At 43.8% G+C, this 17,958-nt stretch overlaps 1 protein-coding gene across 5 annotated transcripts in view; it reads right to left on the bottom strand.

Moving 5' to 3' along the window:
- RNF185 (ring finger protein 185) overlaps positions 1–17,958 on the bottom strand; it is a 34,896-nt gene that overhangs the window by 3,206 nt on the left and 13,732 nt on the right. For 2 of the 5 annotated variants that reach the window (XM_025858086.2, XM_073886874.1), the window contains exons 2-7: positions 12,454–12,504; positions 10,160–10,379; positions 7,501–7,519; positions 5,467–5,579; positions 3,999–4,053; positions 1,239–1,356 (exon numbers count right to left, since the gene is read on the bottom strand). In XM_025858086.2, the coding sequence (XP_025713871.1) occupies positions 1,239–1,356; positions 3,999–4,053; positions 5,467–5,579; positions 7,501–7,519; positions 10,160–10,335 (481 nt within the window). In that variant the 5' untranslated portion in view covers positions 10,336–10,379; positions 12,454–12,504. Of the gene's footprint in view, positions 1–1,238; positions 1,357–3,998; positions 4,054–5,466; positions 5,580–7,500; positions 7,520–10,159; positions 10,380–12,453; positions 12,505–15,839; positions 16,208–17,958 lie in introns of those variants that run through there. The other 3 variants (XM_025858087.2, XM_025858085.2, XM_073886875.1) reach the window with 2 other exon arrangements.

The raw sequence follows: 17,958 nt of genomic DNA, 5'->3' as shown, positions 1-17,958 counted from the left end.
GAGTAAGAAATCTATATCCAGGATGGGCAAATTTTATCAAATATGACAAAAGAAAACTGTGATTGTGGCAAGGGGATAAAGTGATCCAGAGTCCAGCCTGGCTGTAGAACTCTTTACCTAAGGAACCCAGGGTAAGCCCTGAAGCAAGAAGGGAAGCAAGCTGCCAAGTGGGTTCTTGCTGCCGCCATAGTGTCCTGTCCCTCCTTCAGGGCAGAGCACACCCTGCCCTGTGGGTCTCCTTCCTTTGAGAAAATGCATAAACGAAGGAGAAACCTTTGAGGTGGAGGAGGTAAGGAAGGGCATTCCAAGATCTCTTGGAGCTGTACTATTCCCCAGGTGGGTGCTCTGATGATTCATGCAGGCAGTCAGTCAACAAAGACTTACTGATTGCCTGCAATGTGCCAAGCATCAGGGTAGGGGCTGAGGAAAACTGGGATGACCCAGGAGTAGGTTTCTGTCCCTAAGAGCATAAGCTCCTGGCCAGGAACCACACACTGCTCTCTTATGTACCACACACTGTGCCCAGCACACATGAGGTTCCAATGAGTGCAGCAAGCAGAGCTCAAATGACCTCAGGACCTCTGCAGACTCCATGGTAAGGATCTTGACCCAGGTGTCAGATTGGGATAAAGTACAGGGCACCCACCTTGCTGCCCTGCTCTATATGGAATACAGGTGGCACCTTAAGCCGGCTGGAGAGAGAAAGGCAGTGGCAGGTAACAGACCCAGAAAGGGAGAAAGCGTTCTCAAAGGGGTGGGGCTTGGGACCAGCCCCACACGTATCCTGAGGGAAGCTGGACAGAGATGCCAGAGAATAGAAAGGCCCTGAATCCTGGTGGGTTGCCTCTCTCCTCTCTGCCCCTAAATGGCACATGCACAGGACTAGGCTTTTCTTCAGGTAGGTATCCTGGGTATCATTTTATTCTTTTTCATTTTATAGGCATAGAGTAGGTCTTGGAAACATGCTGAGCATTTTCTAATTTGTAAAACGGAGCTAAATGCACACCCATCCCACAGGCTTGTGGTGAGGATCCCCTGCATTTGTGATGACAAGCACTTTGAACATGCGTAATATTTAGTAAGTGGGCAATATACATTATCATGACTACCAGTAATCTGAAAAGAATTCACATTTTTGAAAAGGCTGATTGACCAAGCAGTGACAGTTATCTGTAATCTGCATACTAATAAATTCCAAGGAGACTTCAAACAGAATTACCAAGGAAGTAGGGTCTTACCTGGAGGAGGCCGCCCATCATTTATGTTAAATGCTGTGGCAAATATCCCAAAAGGAAATGCCCCAATTCCAAAAGACATCTGGAAACCACCATCTCCAAATCCAAATCCTTGAAATCCCTGTGTGGAAGAAACACAATTCAGAAGAACAAGAAGCATGTTTTTCCTGCACCTGTCAAACATATCACCTGCAGGTGGCACCTGCCTCTCCTCCCTACCCTCTGCCACCTGTTTCCAAAGGGGAACATTTTTTCCTCCCATTTAGACTGCAAGGCCTGGTGGCCCCTCTGCCCTTCTGGCCTGCAAGGGGTTCTAGCTAAGGAGTTGTGAATGCCAGAAAGGACTGGCTCTGGCCCAAAGTAAAACAATCTGCTGATGCAAGTCAGGCTTCTTAAAGCACCAGGTTTTTCCCCAGAATTCCACCCTACATGCTTTTCTACATGCTTTGTAACAGCAAAATTGGCAACCACCCCTACACCTAATTACAAGGGAACATTGGAACAAGCTGCACATTATTGCTAATAGCAAAAAACTGGAACCCTAATTAACCAACAATGGAGGTCATGATCAATATCGTGATACACACTCTCTAAAGACCATCATGCTGACTAGGCAGCAACACAGAAAAACTCCTGTGACCAAGGTACCAGACAAAACTGAACACTATGTTCACAAGTACATGCCAACATGCAGGTATGGAAATAAGATATAAATAGATATGTATTTTCCCTCAAACTTTTAATATTTTTACAAAGAATTTAAAAAACATAAAACACTAACTTTTTTCTGATTATTTTTGTATATAATACAAAGAATACATAGAAAGTCAGAGGTCTCCTTATTCACCATTTCATGGCCATGCTCTCCCCAATAACCACTATCAGCAGTTTGGTGTATCATCCCCATAACATGTTCTATACTGTGTCATCTTTCATATGAAAAAACTTAGTAGGAATTGTAACACTGTGAATAAGTAACCCATTTTCTATCTTGACCAAAGTTGCACAGAGTAGAAGCGTAGAGTTTAGATTAGAAACTAGGTCAATATGATCTGAAGACCCATGCTTTTAATTATTGTGCACATCTTACAAAAATTTTCTCTCCTCCCCCACATCCCTAGGTAGATCTTTAGAACAAATGATTAAAAAATAAGAAGAAAATGTACTGGGTCAACTGCTCTCCACAAAGAGCTGATTGGCCTTCACTTGTGAGTCTTTTTTAAGTCATGGAAGTGGCTGTTCCCTATCCCATACCAAGCAGCCTGGCATCCAGCTCCAAACGTCTTCCTAGGCGGCACTACCTTTAAAGCCCAACAGCAGATATAACAAGAGGACAAGCCTACAGAGAAGAAAAACCACCAGTCTTCCATCTTCTCAGTGCAGAGATGCCTCCTACTCAAACCCAGCATGGTTGAGTTTGAGGGCTCCTGGGACCGAAGCTGCCTTACCCAGGAAGGTGCAACTGTTTCATCAGGAACTACCACTTCATTGAGTGCAATCCCAACGATGGACCCTCTGGACTCCCTTTTAGCAACCTCTACACAATTCCACAAGTCCTCACATTTGCTGGGTTTATGTTCCTGGGGCAATGGAGGCAAAAAGCATCACTGGTGGCTGCAGGTACTTGTATGTGCTAGAGCTACACACAACAGTCATTGAGGCCAGGGCCTCTGGCTTCCTGAGGTTAGGAGCCGATGCTCTCTGTTGAGAAACAGAGCCTGAGAAAGTTCAAGTGATGTCACCTGGTAGTCAAGGGTGGAGAGTTTAGATTAAAAACTAGGTCAATATGATCCAAAAACCCATGCTCTTAATTCTTGTGGGGAAATGAAAAACTCTTGTGACCAAATTATCAGAACAAAACTGAACACTATGGTCATAAGTATGCTCAGGACAATATGTAGAGATGTGGACAAGATACAGATAGGTATTTTCCCTCAAAATTTTTAATATTTTACTCTGGAGAAATGAAAATATACTCATTTGGGGATTCTGGTAGTGTGGATAAATATTTCGCTTTTACAATTTCTTCAGTATTTTAACGAGAAAATTTTAACACTAACATCTGATTTAAATGAGCAAATTTTTTGAGCTAGTGATTTTTCCTAAGAATTTATCCTAGTAAAATAACCATGAACCTGCTCAAAAATGTATCTATAAGTTCACCAGGGTATTTTTAAAATAAAAAAAAGAAAAGGACACAGTTAAATGTCCAACAAAGGATCAAATAATGTTAAGCTCATACAACTGAACACTAAACAGCCTTTAAATAAAATATTACTGGCATGTAAAATCTCAAGATATGTCATTAAAAGTCTCCCTCTCTCTGATACAAACTTCGTAAGGGCAGGAATCTTTGCTATGTTCACTGATCTATCACCAGTGCCTAGAATAATGCCCAGCATACCGAAGGCAAATACAGAATGAATGAAATTTTTAAAAAGAGCTACAAAACAGGAGCCAAGTATTGTAAAAAATAAACAAAAATATATGTATACACATCTATAAAATACATGCACATAAATAGATCTATAAAATTTATATATGTGTATACATAATTATAGAACAATAGAAAATAGACCAAAATATTTCCAGTAGTTATCTCTGGATGGTGTGATTATAAGTGATTTCCCCCCCTCTTTTCCTTTGTGTATTTCACAATTTTTCCTTTACTTTTATAACCAGGGAGAAAAAGTGTAGGGCCAAGATGGAAACTTTTAAAGCCATCAGCTCATTTCTAGAAGCTTCTCCTAGCATGTTCCTCACCCCTCTGTTCTCTGGCTCTGGCCTCTGTCCTTGAGGACGGGGAGGGGTCTTCTCTCTGAAACAGAAACACCATAAAATAAATAATTATAAAATGCTTTCAGCTATTGTGAGTGTGGTAGGAGCTCTTCACCAACAGGGTCAGGCCCACCTTGCCCAGCACATGAAGTTACACCAAATTAAACCAAATCCTAACCTTCATTCTACTTGCAACTGTATAGAAAAGCAGGGAGAAAAATCTGCTTAGTCTAAGATGTTCATCATGTTGTGCTACAGCCTACTCCTCTCACAGGAGCCTGGCCCAGACTGGTTATGAATGCTAGCCAGACACCTTCCCTGGACCTGTGTAATATAGGGGTCACCAATGTTAAAAAGCCCAAATCCAAACTGAAGAGGAATGGCCTATCAGCATAGAGGGCTGAGATTCAGGATCTCTCTGATCTGCCCCTATTAACTTCAGCTTTACCTCCCACTATCCCTTGGTAAGTACTCTACACTTAGCTTTTTGCCTCTGGGTCTTAGCCCCTTCTATCACTCATCCCCAAAATACTGGACTGAGGGCTTGTTAGCCATTACACACTGGCAGGACACTGCCAATACTAAGACTGTGATGGACCCTACTCTTGAGGTGTTTATTCTTTAAAAGGGCTACAACCAATCACAATACAGCATGGGAAGGGACTTCTTGAATAGCGGTATCAAATACATAGGGTGGAAGCAAGGGTGAGAGCAACTAATGTGGGGAAAAAGGGCCACTTCAAGGAGGAGGTAACTTCAGGGCTGCTCATTAAAGATGGACAGAAATTAGTGGAGGAAGAGGGTGTTGAGTAGGACTGTGGAGGGCAGAAGAGGCAGGGGGAAAACAAATACAAAGGCTCATGAATGTGAAAGGGTAAGTTCCTTTAAGAGAAGTCCAGGATGTCTGGATACAAGGTATGCTGGGGTGGGGTCAGAGAAGGTATGAGACACTGCTGGGAGAGTCTAGGGGTGTGTGAGCATGTGCATGTGTGAGACCACACCATGAAGGGCTCTCAGAACCTGTGTTTGTAGAATGACAGACCCATCCACACCTCAAACTCCACAAAGCCTTCCAGACCTCCTGTCCCCTCCTCCCTCTGTACTTTATATATCACTGCTGCGGCAACTCCCCTCTGTGCAGACTCTCCTGCTAGACATCCTGCTTCCCAAGCTGCTCCTTCATAGCACTTTGCGTACTTAAAATGTGATATCTTGTGCACTGCCTAGCACATTGCCTGCTTGCTGGCAGACACTCGGTGGATATTCGTATTACAGCCTGGTGAGGAGCAACTTGGCTTCCCTCCCTTCCTGACCGACTCCCATCTGGATCCCAACTGCCTCAAAAATGAGGGTCTGTAAGCACTAAGTAAAAGCTGGAGTGAGAAGGTGCTGAATGGAAGTGAATTCATGTCCAAAGGGAGGAGTGGGTGTGAGAGGTGCCCCAAGGCCTCACCTGGGGTCCTGCTGCCCAGTGCTGCCCCTGCCATAGAGCGGGATGACCTTATCTCGGCTGATGCCGGCTTTGCAAACTGGACACACTTGTCTGTTAGGTCTGGTCTCCAACCACTGCAAACAGGAGAGAAAAATGTGTGAATGGTGCAAGCCCACTACAGAGCAGTCATAGCCAGCAGAAAAACATGGACCAAAGGCCTCAAATTGGAAACAGCAGCACCAGCAGGGAACACTTCAAGGAACCCAACTCTATGATTCCTGTTCCTGGCACTCAATAAATATTTACTAGTGGTGAAATCAAAATTGCTTTTAAACACCTCATAATTAAACAGGATTCTTCATGCTTCATTACTTCTAGGGGCTCCCTGCAACACAGCAGGAAGGAACTGCAAGCCTGGAGCTATGCCAAGGGGTCTGACAGACCCAGCCTCAGTTTAGGTTGTGGGTGCTGGTATAATGAACTTTAAATCTCTGCCTTCCCCAACAGATCAACTGTATTACCCGGGCAGCCAAATTTTGCTTTCTGTGACTTCTCATTTTTACAGCATTTCCTCAACAACTTTGTATCCCAGACATCAGCATCTGGACATAACCTCACCATTTTCTGGTGATCTACTATGGGCTAAAAGATAGGTTTTGCTTATTACCTAAATTTGCTTAGTGTTTTTTATGTACTTTCATTGATTTTTGCATTCAACTGTTTTTTTCAATATTAAAAACACCAGAATTCTGTTTTGGGCTTCCCAAGCTCTTTCACTGGCTAAAAACATTTTGCTTAACTTTCCTCTAAAATAAAATAAAAATGATAAAAACATGTTATCTGCAGTGTCTTAGAATAATTTAATTCATATATATTTTCTCAACATTTATCTTAGAACATAAATTGCATCTTTAGACCAAATAATCTAGTTTATTATATAAATGTGAATCTAGGATTTCAGGGTCAAGGAGAAAGCAGCATTTGATGATTTTATATCCCACTTCCTTTATCCTACTGTTGAAAGCTTCAAACCTTAAGTTATGTGCTCTTTATAAATTTCCAGCAGATATATTTATAAATTTACTAGGTCTTCCTAGAGTCAGAATTAACAGCCCTTAATGTAGTGGGAACCCCTCTCTTATTTCCCTTGCTTCTTTCTCCCACCTAGATTCTGAGGCTCTAGAGCTCTGGAACTTCTGTCCTCCCCCTACATTCCTAAGCCACCTACTAGTGTGGGGCTCTTTTGCCAACAACCGTGGAGACAGTCAGCTAGCTCACAGTGATTATTCACAGCCAGTTGTGGATGCCAGGCCCTGCTATCTCACTAAGCACGTGCCTGGGTCTTGGTGAATACTTAACTGACTGGTCTTCATAATAATCTAGGGGTGCCTGGGTGGCTCAGTTGGTTAAACGACTGCCTTCGGCTCAGGTCATGATCTCAGGGTCCTGGGATCGAACCCCACATCGGGCTCCCTGCTCGGCAGGAAGCCTGCTTCTCCCTCTCCCACACCCCCTGCTTGTGTTCCCTCTCTCGCTGTCTCTCTCTCTGTCAAATAAATAAAATCTTTAAAAAAATAATAATAATCTAAAGCTGGGAAAACAGACTTTTCCCCTCTCACAAAATCTCTCTGTTGAGATCAAAAAAATTACTCCCTTCCTAACATTTTCAAGACCTTTATGGGTACGGAGAACAGCTGATATGCTAGAAGGTTCTTTTTGTAAAGGCAGAATCTCAAAAGTAAAAACTTAACATACTATCAAATCCTATTCTACAAATGGGAATCTGTGAGCCAGAGAGGTGGTGGCCTGCTAAGGCCACAAAGACCATCAGTAACAGAGTGAGGACCATCCCAGGTACTACATGGACCCCTTATTTTCAGCAAGTACCTGTCAGTGGGCAGGTGTATAAAGAGGGTTGGGGGAGAGGGTGGTAAAACAAGCAAATGAGCCCACAAACAGGGGAGATTGCAGCTTCTGACAGTAGTCTCCCGAGACTAGGGGTGTCTTGTGCAACCAGAGCTGATGAAAGACAAAGTAAAATAAAACGCATCTTACCTGATGTAAACACGGCCAACTGCCAGAGTCCCCAGGGCAACCAGTCATCAAGGAGAAAGAGAATGGGGGTAAAGGAAGAAAAGTACTTTCATTAGCAGAACACCGAGGGTGGGAGCAGAAAAATGGGAACACAGGGTGGAACTCTAGAGCCCTGCAACCCCACTGAGTGTCTGCGGGGAATCACTAGTATCAGAAATTAGAAAAAACTGGGCTAAAATCACAGGAAAAATTAGGCAATAGAGATAAGACCCCAGTCTCTACCCCTGGGATCTTACTTGTAAAGGACCCCCAGGTCCCAAACCCAGCTTCTCTACAAGTCAACCTTTGAAGGATTGTGGCCTCTGAGGAATCCAATATAGGCTAAAGACCTTCTGTGCAGAAAAATTCATGGGGGCATTCTCATACACACATGCACACACACATACACATACTATTTCAGACTCCATTTCAGTGGGTTCATAACCTCCTAAGGCTCACAATGTGTGACTCTATATCTGGTTTAAGAAAAATCTTCAGGCTGTCCTCAATCTTGAATGCTCTGCCAGCAGGAAGTAGTTTAAAAGGTCAAGTTTAGTATAAAAAAACATCTTTAAGTAATGAAAAGGATGGAGATGCTGCTCAGCAGAAAGGGCTACCTTCACAGCTTAACGAAGTTGTACTACAGTGAATTGCTGCTCAGTCCCTCATTTTTCAAATAAGGAAACCAAACTCAGAAACAAGAAACAACTAGCCTGTGGCACCAGGACTAAAAAGTAAGTTTCCTGACGTCCAGTTTTTTGTCCCTTCTATCACCCAGCATTGGGTGCAAAAAATGACATTTAGAGAACTGAAGGAAAAGTTACTCTAACTCTAAATTTTTCACTTTTACTCTCTTGATTTATTCATCCAACTAACAGATATCCACTGCACACCTCCTGTGTGCCAGGACAATGGAAAATGTGGACATGGTTTCTGTCCCTCATAAAACATGACTCCTCTAGCTGAGTAAAATTTGTTGGACTCAGAGGCTAATCCCTTTCTCAGTTCCTGAACCACAATTTAGCCCAACCATCCAGACATGCAATCTCCCTGGATGTAACAGACCCACCTGACATTTGACTCCTACATTAACCTTGCAATGTCATTCCAAACTGAGCCCAACATACACCAAATCACAGATCTCCACTGGTAACCTTCCTTGAAGGCTGTGGGGGGAGAAGTGGAGGTGACTTCCTTTAGGAGAAGGTTCAAAATTATAACAAAGATGGTGACCACTTCAATTTATTAAGCAACTATTGTGTGCCAGGCCATGGTTGACTAGCTTTTCATTTGTTATTGTCACTGGAGGGTCATATTAACCTATGATGAAGTGTAATTATCTCCCTTTTACAGATGAGGAAACTCAGGTACAGAGAAGCTTGCAGATTTGTCCAGGGACAAACCACTCTGATAGGAAGCATCTGTTTCCTTTTAGAGTCTGTGTTTTTATTAATGGTACCTTGATTTATTCTTAATTTTGTCACTTGTTTCAAGTCCTGGTTTTATAATGCCCCAGAGAATCTCCAATTTTTAGAAAACAACAGTTTCTGCGTAAAACTTAATGATCAGGGCAAGAGCTGCCAGAACAAAATCTGCCCAAACAAAATCTGCCCCATCCTATTTATTCAATAAATTTAACTCTTTATCTTAAACTCCCTTAAATACTACTTAAATGACCCCTTCTTCACACCAGTTCCCTGCTCAAAAATATTCCACAGATTTATGTCCTACTCAATCAAATTTGAGTTTGATAATCTGGCCCAACCCTCTCTTAACCAGTCTTGTTCCCTAACACTTCCGAGCCCCCCATCCAGGGCGCTATCTGAGGTTCACAGCAGTCTCAGGGTCTCAGTCTCATATCCAAGAGCGCATATGTCTATCCCCATAAAACGCCTGCCTTGGGGGGGGGCACATACTCTTTGCCTTATCTGCCATTCTTACCCCTCCACTTAGCCCAATTCACCCTTCAAGGTCCAGCTCAAAATCAAGGGATAATAAAATCTCAACATTTACCCAGAACCTCAGATCGAGGAGGGACTTCTATAATGATGGAGGCCAGAATGAAACTAACCCTGCCACTTCATTTTGATATACATAAAATAGAACAACAATTATTAGGATCATTGCTAACACACAGTATTCCGTGTGTGCTATGTGCTCTTCTAAGCTTTTTATGTATTTTGAGTCATTTGATTGCTCACATACAACCCTGTAAAATGAGACAGAGTGTGTGTAAGCACCTTGCCCAAGGTCATCCAGTAGGGAGGTGGCAGAGTCAGAATTCAGAACAGGAAGTCCGGCTCCACTGTCCTTGCTCAACAGCGTACCACAGTATAACCAGTGTACACACTGCCTCTTCATTCAGCCCAGCAAGTGGTACACAGCAACTGCTCACTAATTGGTGAGCATTTTCACTTTAGAGGTGGAGGTACAGAGTCCAGAGCGGGGACAGGATTTGCCCAAGGCCACTCAGCTCATCATCAGCAGAATTGGGACAAGAACGCAGGGCTCCTGCTTCTTGCACCTGATTGTATCATGAGACCCAAAGTGGGTGGGAAAACTCCTGTTCCAAAGCTGCCCGGGCCACAGGCTTTCTAAACTTGGCAGTGTGTCTTCTGGGGGTGGTGGCAGGGGTACTGACCAGAAGAGGTGGCCACACAGGCTGATGACGGCGTCCTTGGCTGTGTCCAGACAGATGTTGCACTCGAAGGTGCTGTCCTGCCCTCCACTCTCGCCAGCACCATTGCTGCTACCGCTGGGGCCCCCTGCACTGGAGTTCTCAGGGGATGCAGAGGTCGAGGGCCCCTTGCTCGCCATCCTTGGCTGTCAGACTCTGACTGAAGATTCTCCCCAGGAAAATCCTGAAAGGCAGAGAGCCCTTGATTGCCCATTTCTGCAGCCCTCTCTCCCCAGCTTCCATGGCAATACCCCCATCTTCTCTCAGCTCCAGAAGTTCAGATGATGACTGAACCCCTACACAGACTTTGCAGAGGCTGCAGAGGATGATACTCATGGGGCACTACCCAGAAAACAATGACTCAAAAACTTTCATGAACACAGCCTAGAATGTACCACACAAAACACACTGCACAAATACAGAACATCCTCCATCCAGATGGCTCTCCAAAGGAACTGAGACCTTTTCTCATATGTCTTTACATTCTCCCAGGAGAACCAATCCAGGTATACGTGCTCAATAAAACTAAATGTTCACAGGCTGGCCTCTAACTGGACTGCCTCTATATTGGCGGGTGAATCTGCTTAGACCAGAAGGCTTTTGTCACTACTGTACATAGAAAACCAGTATTAGTTACCATGAGTGAAAGATAAATACAAATATATAATGACAGAAAAACTGTTTATCCTCATACCGAAATCTGGCACATTCATATAATACTTTGGGCAAACCTGATCTGGTCCAATCTCTTCAGGAAACTGAAGCCCAAGACCTGTCCTCTAATTGACTAATGTGGAGCTGAGACCGGGACTCATGACATCCAGTCTGTAATCAAACCACTGTACCACCACAGATCAAGTTGGCCACCAAATGCTGGGAGAAACAGACCGTTGTTCAATATTGCCTCCAAATCAAAGAACTGCCAGGAGCTGAACAAGAAAGAGGACAAGACCAACACCAAGGATACCCAGAAATTCTGGGTGCAGATTAAGAATCTGTGAAGAGCTTGGTCTGGCCACCCCCACCATCTTAGAAATTCCAAGCAGGAATGCTGGCTGGTTTATCATAGCCAGAGAACCAGCAGCTTCGATGCTGGCTTCAGTTGAGCCTACAGCTTGCTAGGTGTTTTGAGAACCTCCCTTCTCCTCTGTGGGCCACAGTTTTCTCATCTGTAAACTAAGGCACTGGACTACATGGTCTCCTAGTTGTCCCTTTCCAGCTCTGAGACTGTGAGGCTCCAGGTCATCTCATCCATTCTTTCCAAAGCAGGCGGCCCTACCATAAGTATGGGACTCACCACTGGAGCACCAAAAGACTGCTCTGATTCCAGCTTCCAAAGTTTGAAGACGTTAACGACCAAAAAGCCAGAAGTCTTCTCTGACCAAGAAGCCTTCCTACACACCACCAACTTAGAACTCTGGACTCACAAGCATCCCTCACCATCACAGCAGCTCAGTGACTTGAGCAGGGAGAGAAGACCAGCTCACTGCCACTTTTTCACTCAGTTACATCATTTTACATAATGTCCCAGAAGGGCAGCTGGCTGCTGGCAGCACCAGTGCCTTACTGGCCTCAGCTCCAAGACTTTCCCCCTGACCCAGTGCTTCTTCCTCTCCACATGCAACTGTTCTCTTCTTCTTAGGATGCAGCCTGCTTCTGATGGCCATGTTATGGCCCTCAAATGTCATTCCAGCTCAAGTACCTGACCTATGTGAGTTTCCTTAGAATATGTTTATCTTTTAAAATTAAGGACTGTGTGGGCACCTGGGTGGCTCAGTTAAGCATCTGCCTTCAGCTCAGGTCATGATCCCAGGGTCCTGGATCAAGTCCTGCATCAGGCTCTCTGCTCAGTGGGGAGTCTACTTCTCCTTCTACCTTTCCCGGCTGCTCGTAATCTCTCTCACTCTCTCTCAAATAAATAAAATCTTTAACATTAAGGACCGTGTGTACAGACGTGGAAAGACAATCATAAAGTCAGGTTAACCGATCAATCTTAATGATAGTCTCCTGATGTGATGCAATAGGAAGTACACATCACCAACAATGAAGCACTCTTAAAACACAGACTCTAATCATGTCTCCAAAATAAATTACCCATTTACAGAAAATATGGGGCACAGAAGCACATGTTTAACAACTCCAGGAGGCAATCAGCAAATCCAGAATGTGGGATCTTTTACAGGACAAATAATCCAAGTTCTTAAAAAATAAATAGCATAAGTGGGACATGGAGTTCTAAATTGAGACTTGAGACATACCAACCACTGAAAGTGTGTGGATCTCACTGGAACCAGGTTCAAACAAACCACCTGTAAAAAGACACTTGTGAGATGACTGTCAAAAATTAGATTTAGCCTAGGTATTAATTGATATTGAGGAATTATTGTTAATTTTATTGAGTATAATGGTATTGCATAATTTAAAAAATACTCATCTGCTAGAAATACTTATTTTTTAAAAGATTTTATTTGAGAGAGAGAGAGCATGAGCAGAGGGAAGAGGCAGAGGGAGAGGGAGAAGCAGGCTCCCTACTGAGCAGGGCTGGATCCCAGGACCCCAGGATCATGATCTGAGCCTAATGCAGACACTTAACCAACTGAGCCACCAGGCGCCCCTAGAAATATATACTTAAATATTTATGAAGAAATGATGCTTGGGATTTGCTTTAAAAACTCCAGGGGGAGAAGTGAAAATGGAGAGAAAAGACTAACAACAGGGAAGGTGATGGTTGCTGGAGCTGGATGATGAATGAGGGTTTATTCCATTAGCTTATTTTTGTGTGTGCTTGTACATTTCCATAATAAAAGGAATTTTTAAAAAGGTTAGGTTGCAGAAGAGTATGTGCCTGAACTTATTTGGGTAAAAACAAAATATATAAAAGAATACACATATACATACACACACACAAAGAAAATGTCTAGAAGGCACACACTAAACTATCAACAATTATTTCTGGGATTAGGGGCTGTGGAACTTCGAATTTTATACTCTTATCCTGTTTTAATGTTTTATGATAGGCAGGTATTACTTTTACAATAACGTTTTAAAAAACTGTAAAATGTATGTATAATATACTACATTTATTAAATAATGAAATATAAATATTAGAAGATGTCTTTTAAAATGTGGAAAAACATACCAAACTGTTAATGATGACTATCTGTATTGGTGGGGACTTAGAGGTGGTGACATATTTTCTAAGTCCGCCCCATTTACAAAACTGACATTTTTACATGTATTAATTTTGAAATCAGACAAAAGAGTAATAGTACATCTAAAAACAAAAAAAAAACAAACAAAAAAACCCTTCTGGGGCATCTGGGTGGCTCAGTCAGTTAAGCATCTGCCTTCAGCTCAGGTCATGATCCCAGGGTCCTGGAATGGAGCCCCAGGTCTCAACGGGCTCTCTGCTCAGCAGGGAGTCTGCTTCTCCCTCTCCCTCTGCTCCTCCCCCTTCTCATGCGCATGCGCACCTGTGTGCACACTCTTTCTCTCAATAAAATCTTAAATAAAATAAAATAGGTAAAAAAACTTCCCAGCGTTCCAGTTTTCCCCAATCCTGAAAAGCTCGGAGTTCAAGTCCTGACTCCACCACTCTGAGTAGATACCTTGATGGCTACAATCTCTTTTTTCACCTGAAAAGTAACGGTGTCGTGCCTTCTACAGGACTGCAAAGGTGGCCCTATGAGATAATACAGTGACCCAGAAGGTCCAACAGGTGAGGGGTCGCTGCTACTGGGGAGACATACATAGACACCCCTTATCCTGGTTCATTACCCTCTCTACTCCCTGGACCCAACAAGGCTCTGCATGGCTCATACTCCTAAGGGAAGGAAGGCTTAAGGGGACAGTCAGGATCAAGGTAGGTGTTAGGGTGGGAATGGTCAGAGGACAGTAACAGAACAGCTCAGTTTGCAGACAGCAGCAGGCTTACAGCAGGTTACGCACTGGGACAGGCCTGCACATCCCAATTCCAAGCAGACCATGTAACTCTCATTCTAATTCTTGGCAGACTGACCACGTGGTCCCTACTCAGGCTCTAAAGCCTCCTCCTAGTAGGCACTCAAATATTTGCTGAGTGAATGGGTGTGGGCATGTATGACTGGTTTTGGTCAACAGGCCAACTGCTCACAAACCTCTCTGCAACACATCCTGGGCCCCAGAACCACGCAGCTATCCCTGAAGCCTTCTCTCCTCACCTTCTCCCTACCCTCATGTACAGGAACCTCACCACAGCGAGGCAGCATTGCAGAGATGAGCATCATTCCCTGGGGACTGTCTACTGAACACCTGCAGAAGAAGAGAATGTGGCTACAGCCTCCTGGGCCCAGCAGGAGTGGGACAATGGTCAGAGGACAGAGGGCCCTGGTTGGCTCAGGAAGTGGACAAAATAAAAGGGAAGCAGGCCCTGAGCATGCCTGAGCTGCCATCCTACTAAATCTTTCTCCTGGTCCTGGTAGGGACTATGAACTTCAACCCGACCACACAGCAGTCTTGTTGTAGCTGGTTCTGAGCCCCTGTCCCTACTCTGACAATTCTTCACTCCTGATCTGAATCTACTTTCTGCTTTTCAAGCACATTCACATCTATTACCACTTTGATCCTCACTCCACTTTACAGATGAGGATATAGGCCAGGGAGGTTAGAGGACCTACCCAAGGCCAGGCAATCATACAGCACCAAATTCAGACTTTCCAACACAACACTGGCACTCTTTTCACTCTTACATATTACCCTTTAACATGTAGCTTTACAAAATTACATACCTGGTCTTTTTTCCCCTCAAGTTTATTGTACAATGCTGTAACTTTTGTGTTCTTTGAAGTGAACGTGAAGCATGCATTTATGCTTTCAATCAACAGATCTCTAGTACCAACTACATTTAAGGCTTGGGGCTACCAGCTGTGTGTGTGGAGAGAAGTCTCAAAGAGCATGGCCAAGTTGAGGCTCTGGAATCTGGAATAGGAGCTAAGGAAGACACATGGGTAATTACAAGAATTCTTAACAAGGGGCTCCATCAAACTTGCCTGTTTTTCCTAAACAAGGCACCCTCCCAGAGATCTGGTTCCTAGACCCCCTCAGTGATTTAAATAGAATTTGGATCTGGACAGTGCCCAAGAATGTGTTATTTTCAAATAAATGCCCCTACCTTCCACACCAAGTGATTCTTTGATGAACTTTTGGAAACTCAGCTCTCAAACAGGGAAGAACTCTACCAAAAGCACAAAGCAATATGACACAGCACAGAATTTGGGAGGGACAGTGACCTCAGGGTCTATCCTTCAGAATGCACAACCCCCAGCTCCAGTACACAGAGACTTCGAAGAAGTCAGATAAACTTGGGGGATGGGGGACAAGTCAGCGGAGATCTCAGACCAGTCAGCACCTGGTCCATCCAAGACAGAGCTGACCATTAAAGAAACAAATTCATACCTAGTTTCAAAAAACATTCCTAAATGAGATGTCCAGGTTGGCACATGTGATGCTGGGACTAAAGCAGATTTGCAATACTTAATGATCCCTTAGGAATGCAGAGCCTGGAAGCTGAAACGGACCCAACATCCTCACTCCTATTACTTTCCCAGAGCTGGCCTGGTCTACCTCACAGGAACTGAGCAAGGAAGAGAACAGAAAAGTTGCATACCCCTTCAGGAAACACTGGGGAACTTGACTTCATGAAGAAATCTCTTTGTAGCATTCTTGTATTCAGATCTCAAGTTCTAGAGAACTGCAGTTTTCAAAATCTGCCTTCTTTGTGCCTTTAAACTCTAAGAATTCCTGGACCAGGGTATGCCGAGGCATCTAAGAATGTTAATCCTACTGACGATGATTACAAATTTGGGTGATAAATGATTGCCACGATCCCAGAGGATACCCAGCAGAGTTCTTGTTCCTGTGGGCACATGCTTGTTCACATAGAAGCTTTCTGCCAGAAACTGTAGCTTGCCTGAGCCTGTCTGTGCTGTTCATTAGGCTGCTGCTGGACCACATGCAGGCAGAGATGAGAGGTGCATTCTGAAAATGTCTACATCACACTCACAGAAGGCTGGAGTAGGAAAAAATCTAACTAAGTTGATTGGAACTTGGAACACACAGAAACCAAGCTCTAAAATTTTAGTCTAAATGTTGTTTAGGTAGGTCCCTAGGCTAGCTCACAGAAGCTTGGCCCTAAAATATAGGATCATGGGCATGAATGACCTTCCACATCCAAAAGGACAGAGGGAGCTGAGACTAGCCTCTTTTCTCTGGGGCAGCACTGGTCCTTTTTTATGGCATCCTTTAACCTCCCTATCTGTTCAAGCAATCCCTCTCTTATCTTCAAAGATTTATTTTTTTAAGAATTTTTATTTGACATAGAGAGTGAGAGAAAGCACAAGCTACAGGGAGGAGCAGAGGGAGAGGGAGAAACAAGCTCCCTGCTGAGCGGGCAGCCCAACCAAGACCCTGAAATCACAACCTGAGCCAAACACAGAGAGACGCTTAACTCAATGAGCCACCCAGGCACACCATCTTCAAAGATTTATTAAAGATCTTATTTGTCAAGCATTCAGGATACAGAGATAAAGGGTTTCAGTCTAAAGGGGAACATAGTCAAGTAAACAAGGCAGCCTAGCTTGCTGAGTGCTGACAGAAGTATGTACAGAGTGCATGACTGCAGGGCATGCTGGGGAGACACAGAACACAGGGCACATATGGGTGTGGTAAGGCAGCAAGGGCTAGGACTGAGGCAGGAAGAAAGGCCTTAGAGTCCTTGTGCCCTTCATATTTGAGTGGGGACTCTGGGATCAACTGTTCCTACTTCTTCACGTTTTCTTCCGGTATTTCTGAATCGAAAGGGTTTTCTTTGTTTTGGTTTAAACTTCAGTGCTTTTCCTTTTTTTTTTAAGATTTTAATTATTTGTAAGAGAAAGAGTGAGAGAGAGAGAGAACGAGTTTGGGGGAGAGGGAGAAGTAGACTCCCTGTTGAGCAGGGAGCCCTATGTGCGACTCGATCCCAGGACCCTGGGATCATGACCTGAGCCGAAGGCAGACACTTAACTAACCGAGCCACCCAGGCACCCCTTCAATGCTTTTCATTAAACTTACCAGGTTTCAAAAGAAAAGGTAAAGCAAGATTTGGATGATCACTGGCACATACTTTTAAGGGTCACCCAAGAGCTAACTTTTATCATCCCTCGTATCACTGTCTTACAATGTTCTTTTAACTTTTTATGGACTTTTGTCCTTAAAAACTAGCATGGCAGGGGCACCTGGATGGCTCAGTTGGTTAAGTGTCTGCCTTCAGCTCAGGTCATGATCCCAAGGTTCTGGGATGGAGCCCTGAGTTAGGCTTCCCTGCTCAGCTGGGAGTCTGCTTCTTCCTCTCCCTCTGCCCCACCCCCTACTTGTGCGTGAGAACTCGTGCTCTCTCTCTCAAATAAATAAATAAAATCTTTAAAGAACAAAAGCCAAAAAACAAAACTAGCATAGCAGAGGAATTTGATGGCTTTGGGTTCAAATCTCAGCTCTGCCACTTACGCAGTAACTTTATACATTATTTTCTCTCTGAGCCTTTGTTTTACTCCTATGTGTAAAGGGGCTATTACCTTCTTCACAGGATAGTTTATAAGAATTAAGGAGATAAAACAATAAGGGACCAGCACAGTGCCAACAGAGTTAAGTGCTTGAAAGATGTTAATCTCACCTTCACTCTCAGGTCTCACAAAGTACACTGAAGGTGTACTACAGAGCTATGTAGTCAGCAGGTACTTCATTAATTTGCT

Source organism: Callorhinus ursinus, unplaced genomic scaffold (genome assembly GCF_003265705.2).
Source record: "Callorhinus ursinus isolate GAN/ISIS: 27379988/994484 unplaced genomic scaffold, GSC_fseal_2.0 scaffold72, whole genome shotgun sequence".
Lineage (NCBI taxonomy): Eukaryota > Metazoa > Chordata > Mammalia > Carnivora > Otariidae > Callorhinus > Callorhinus ursinus.
Note: the sequence above shows the minus strand (reverse complement) of the source record. Positions and strands in the feature narration are given on the sequence as shown.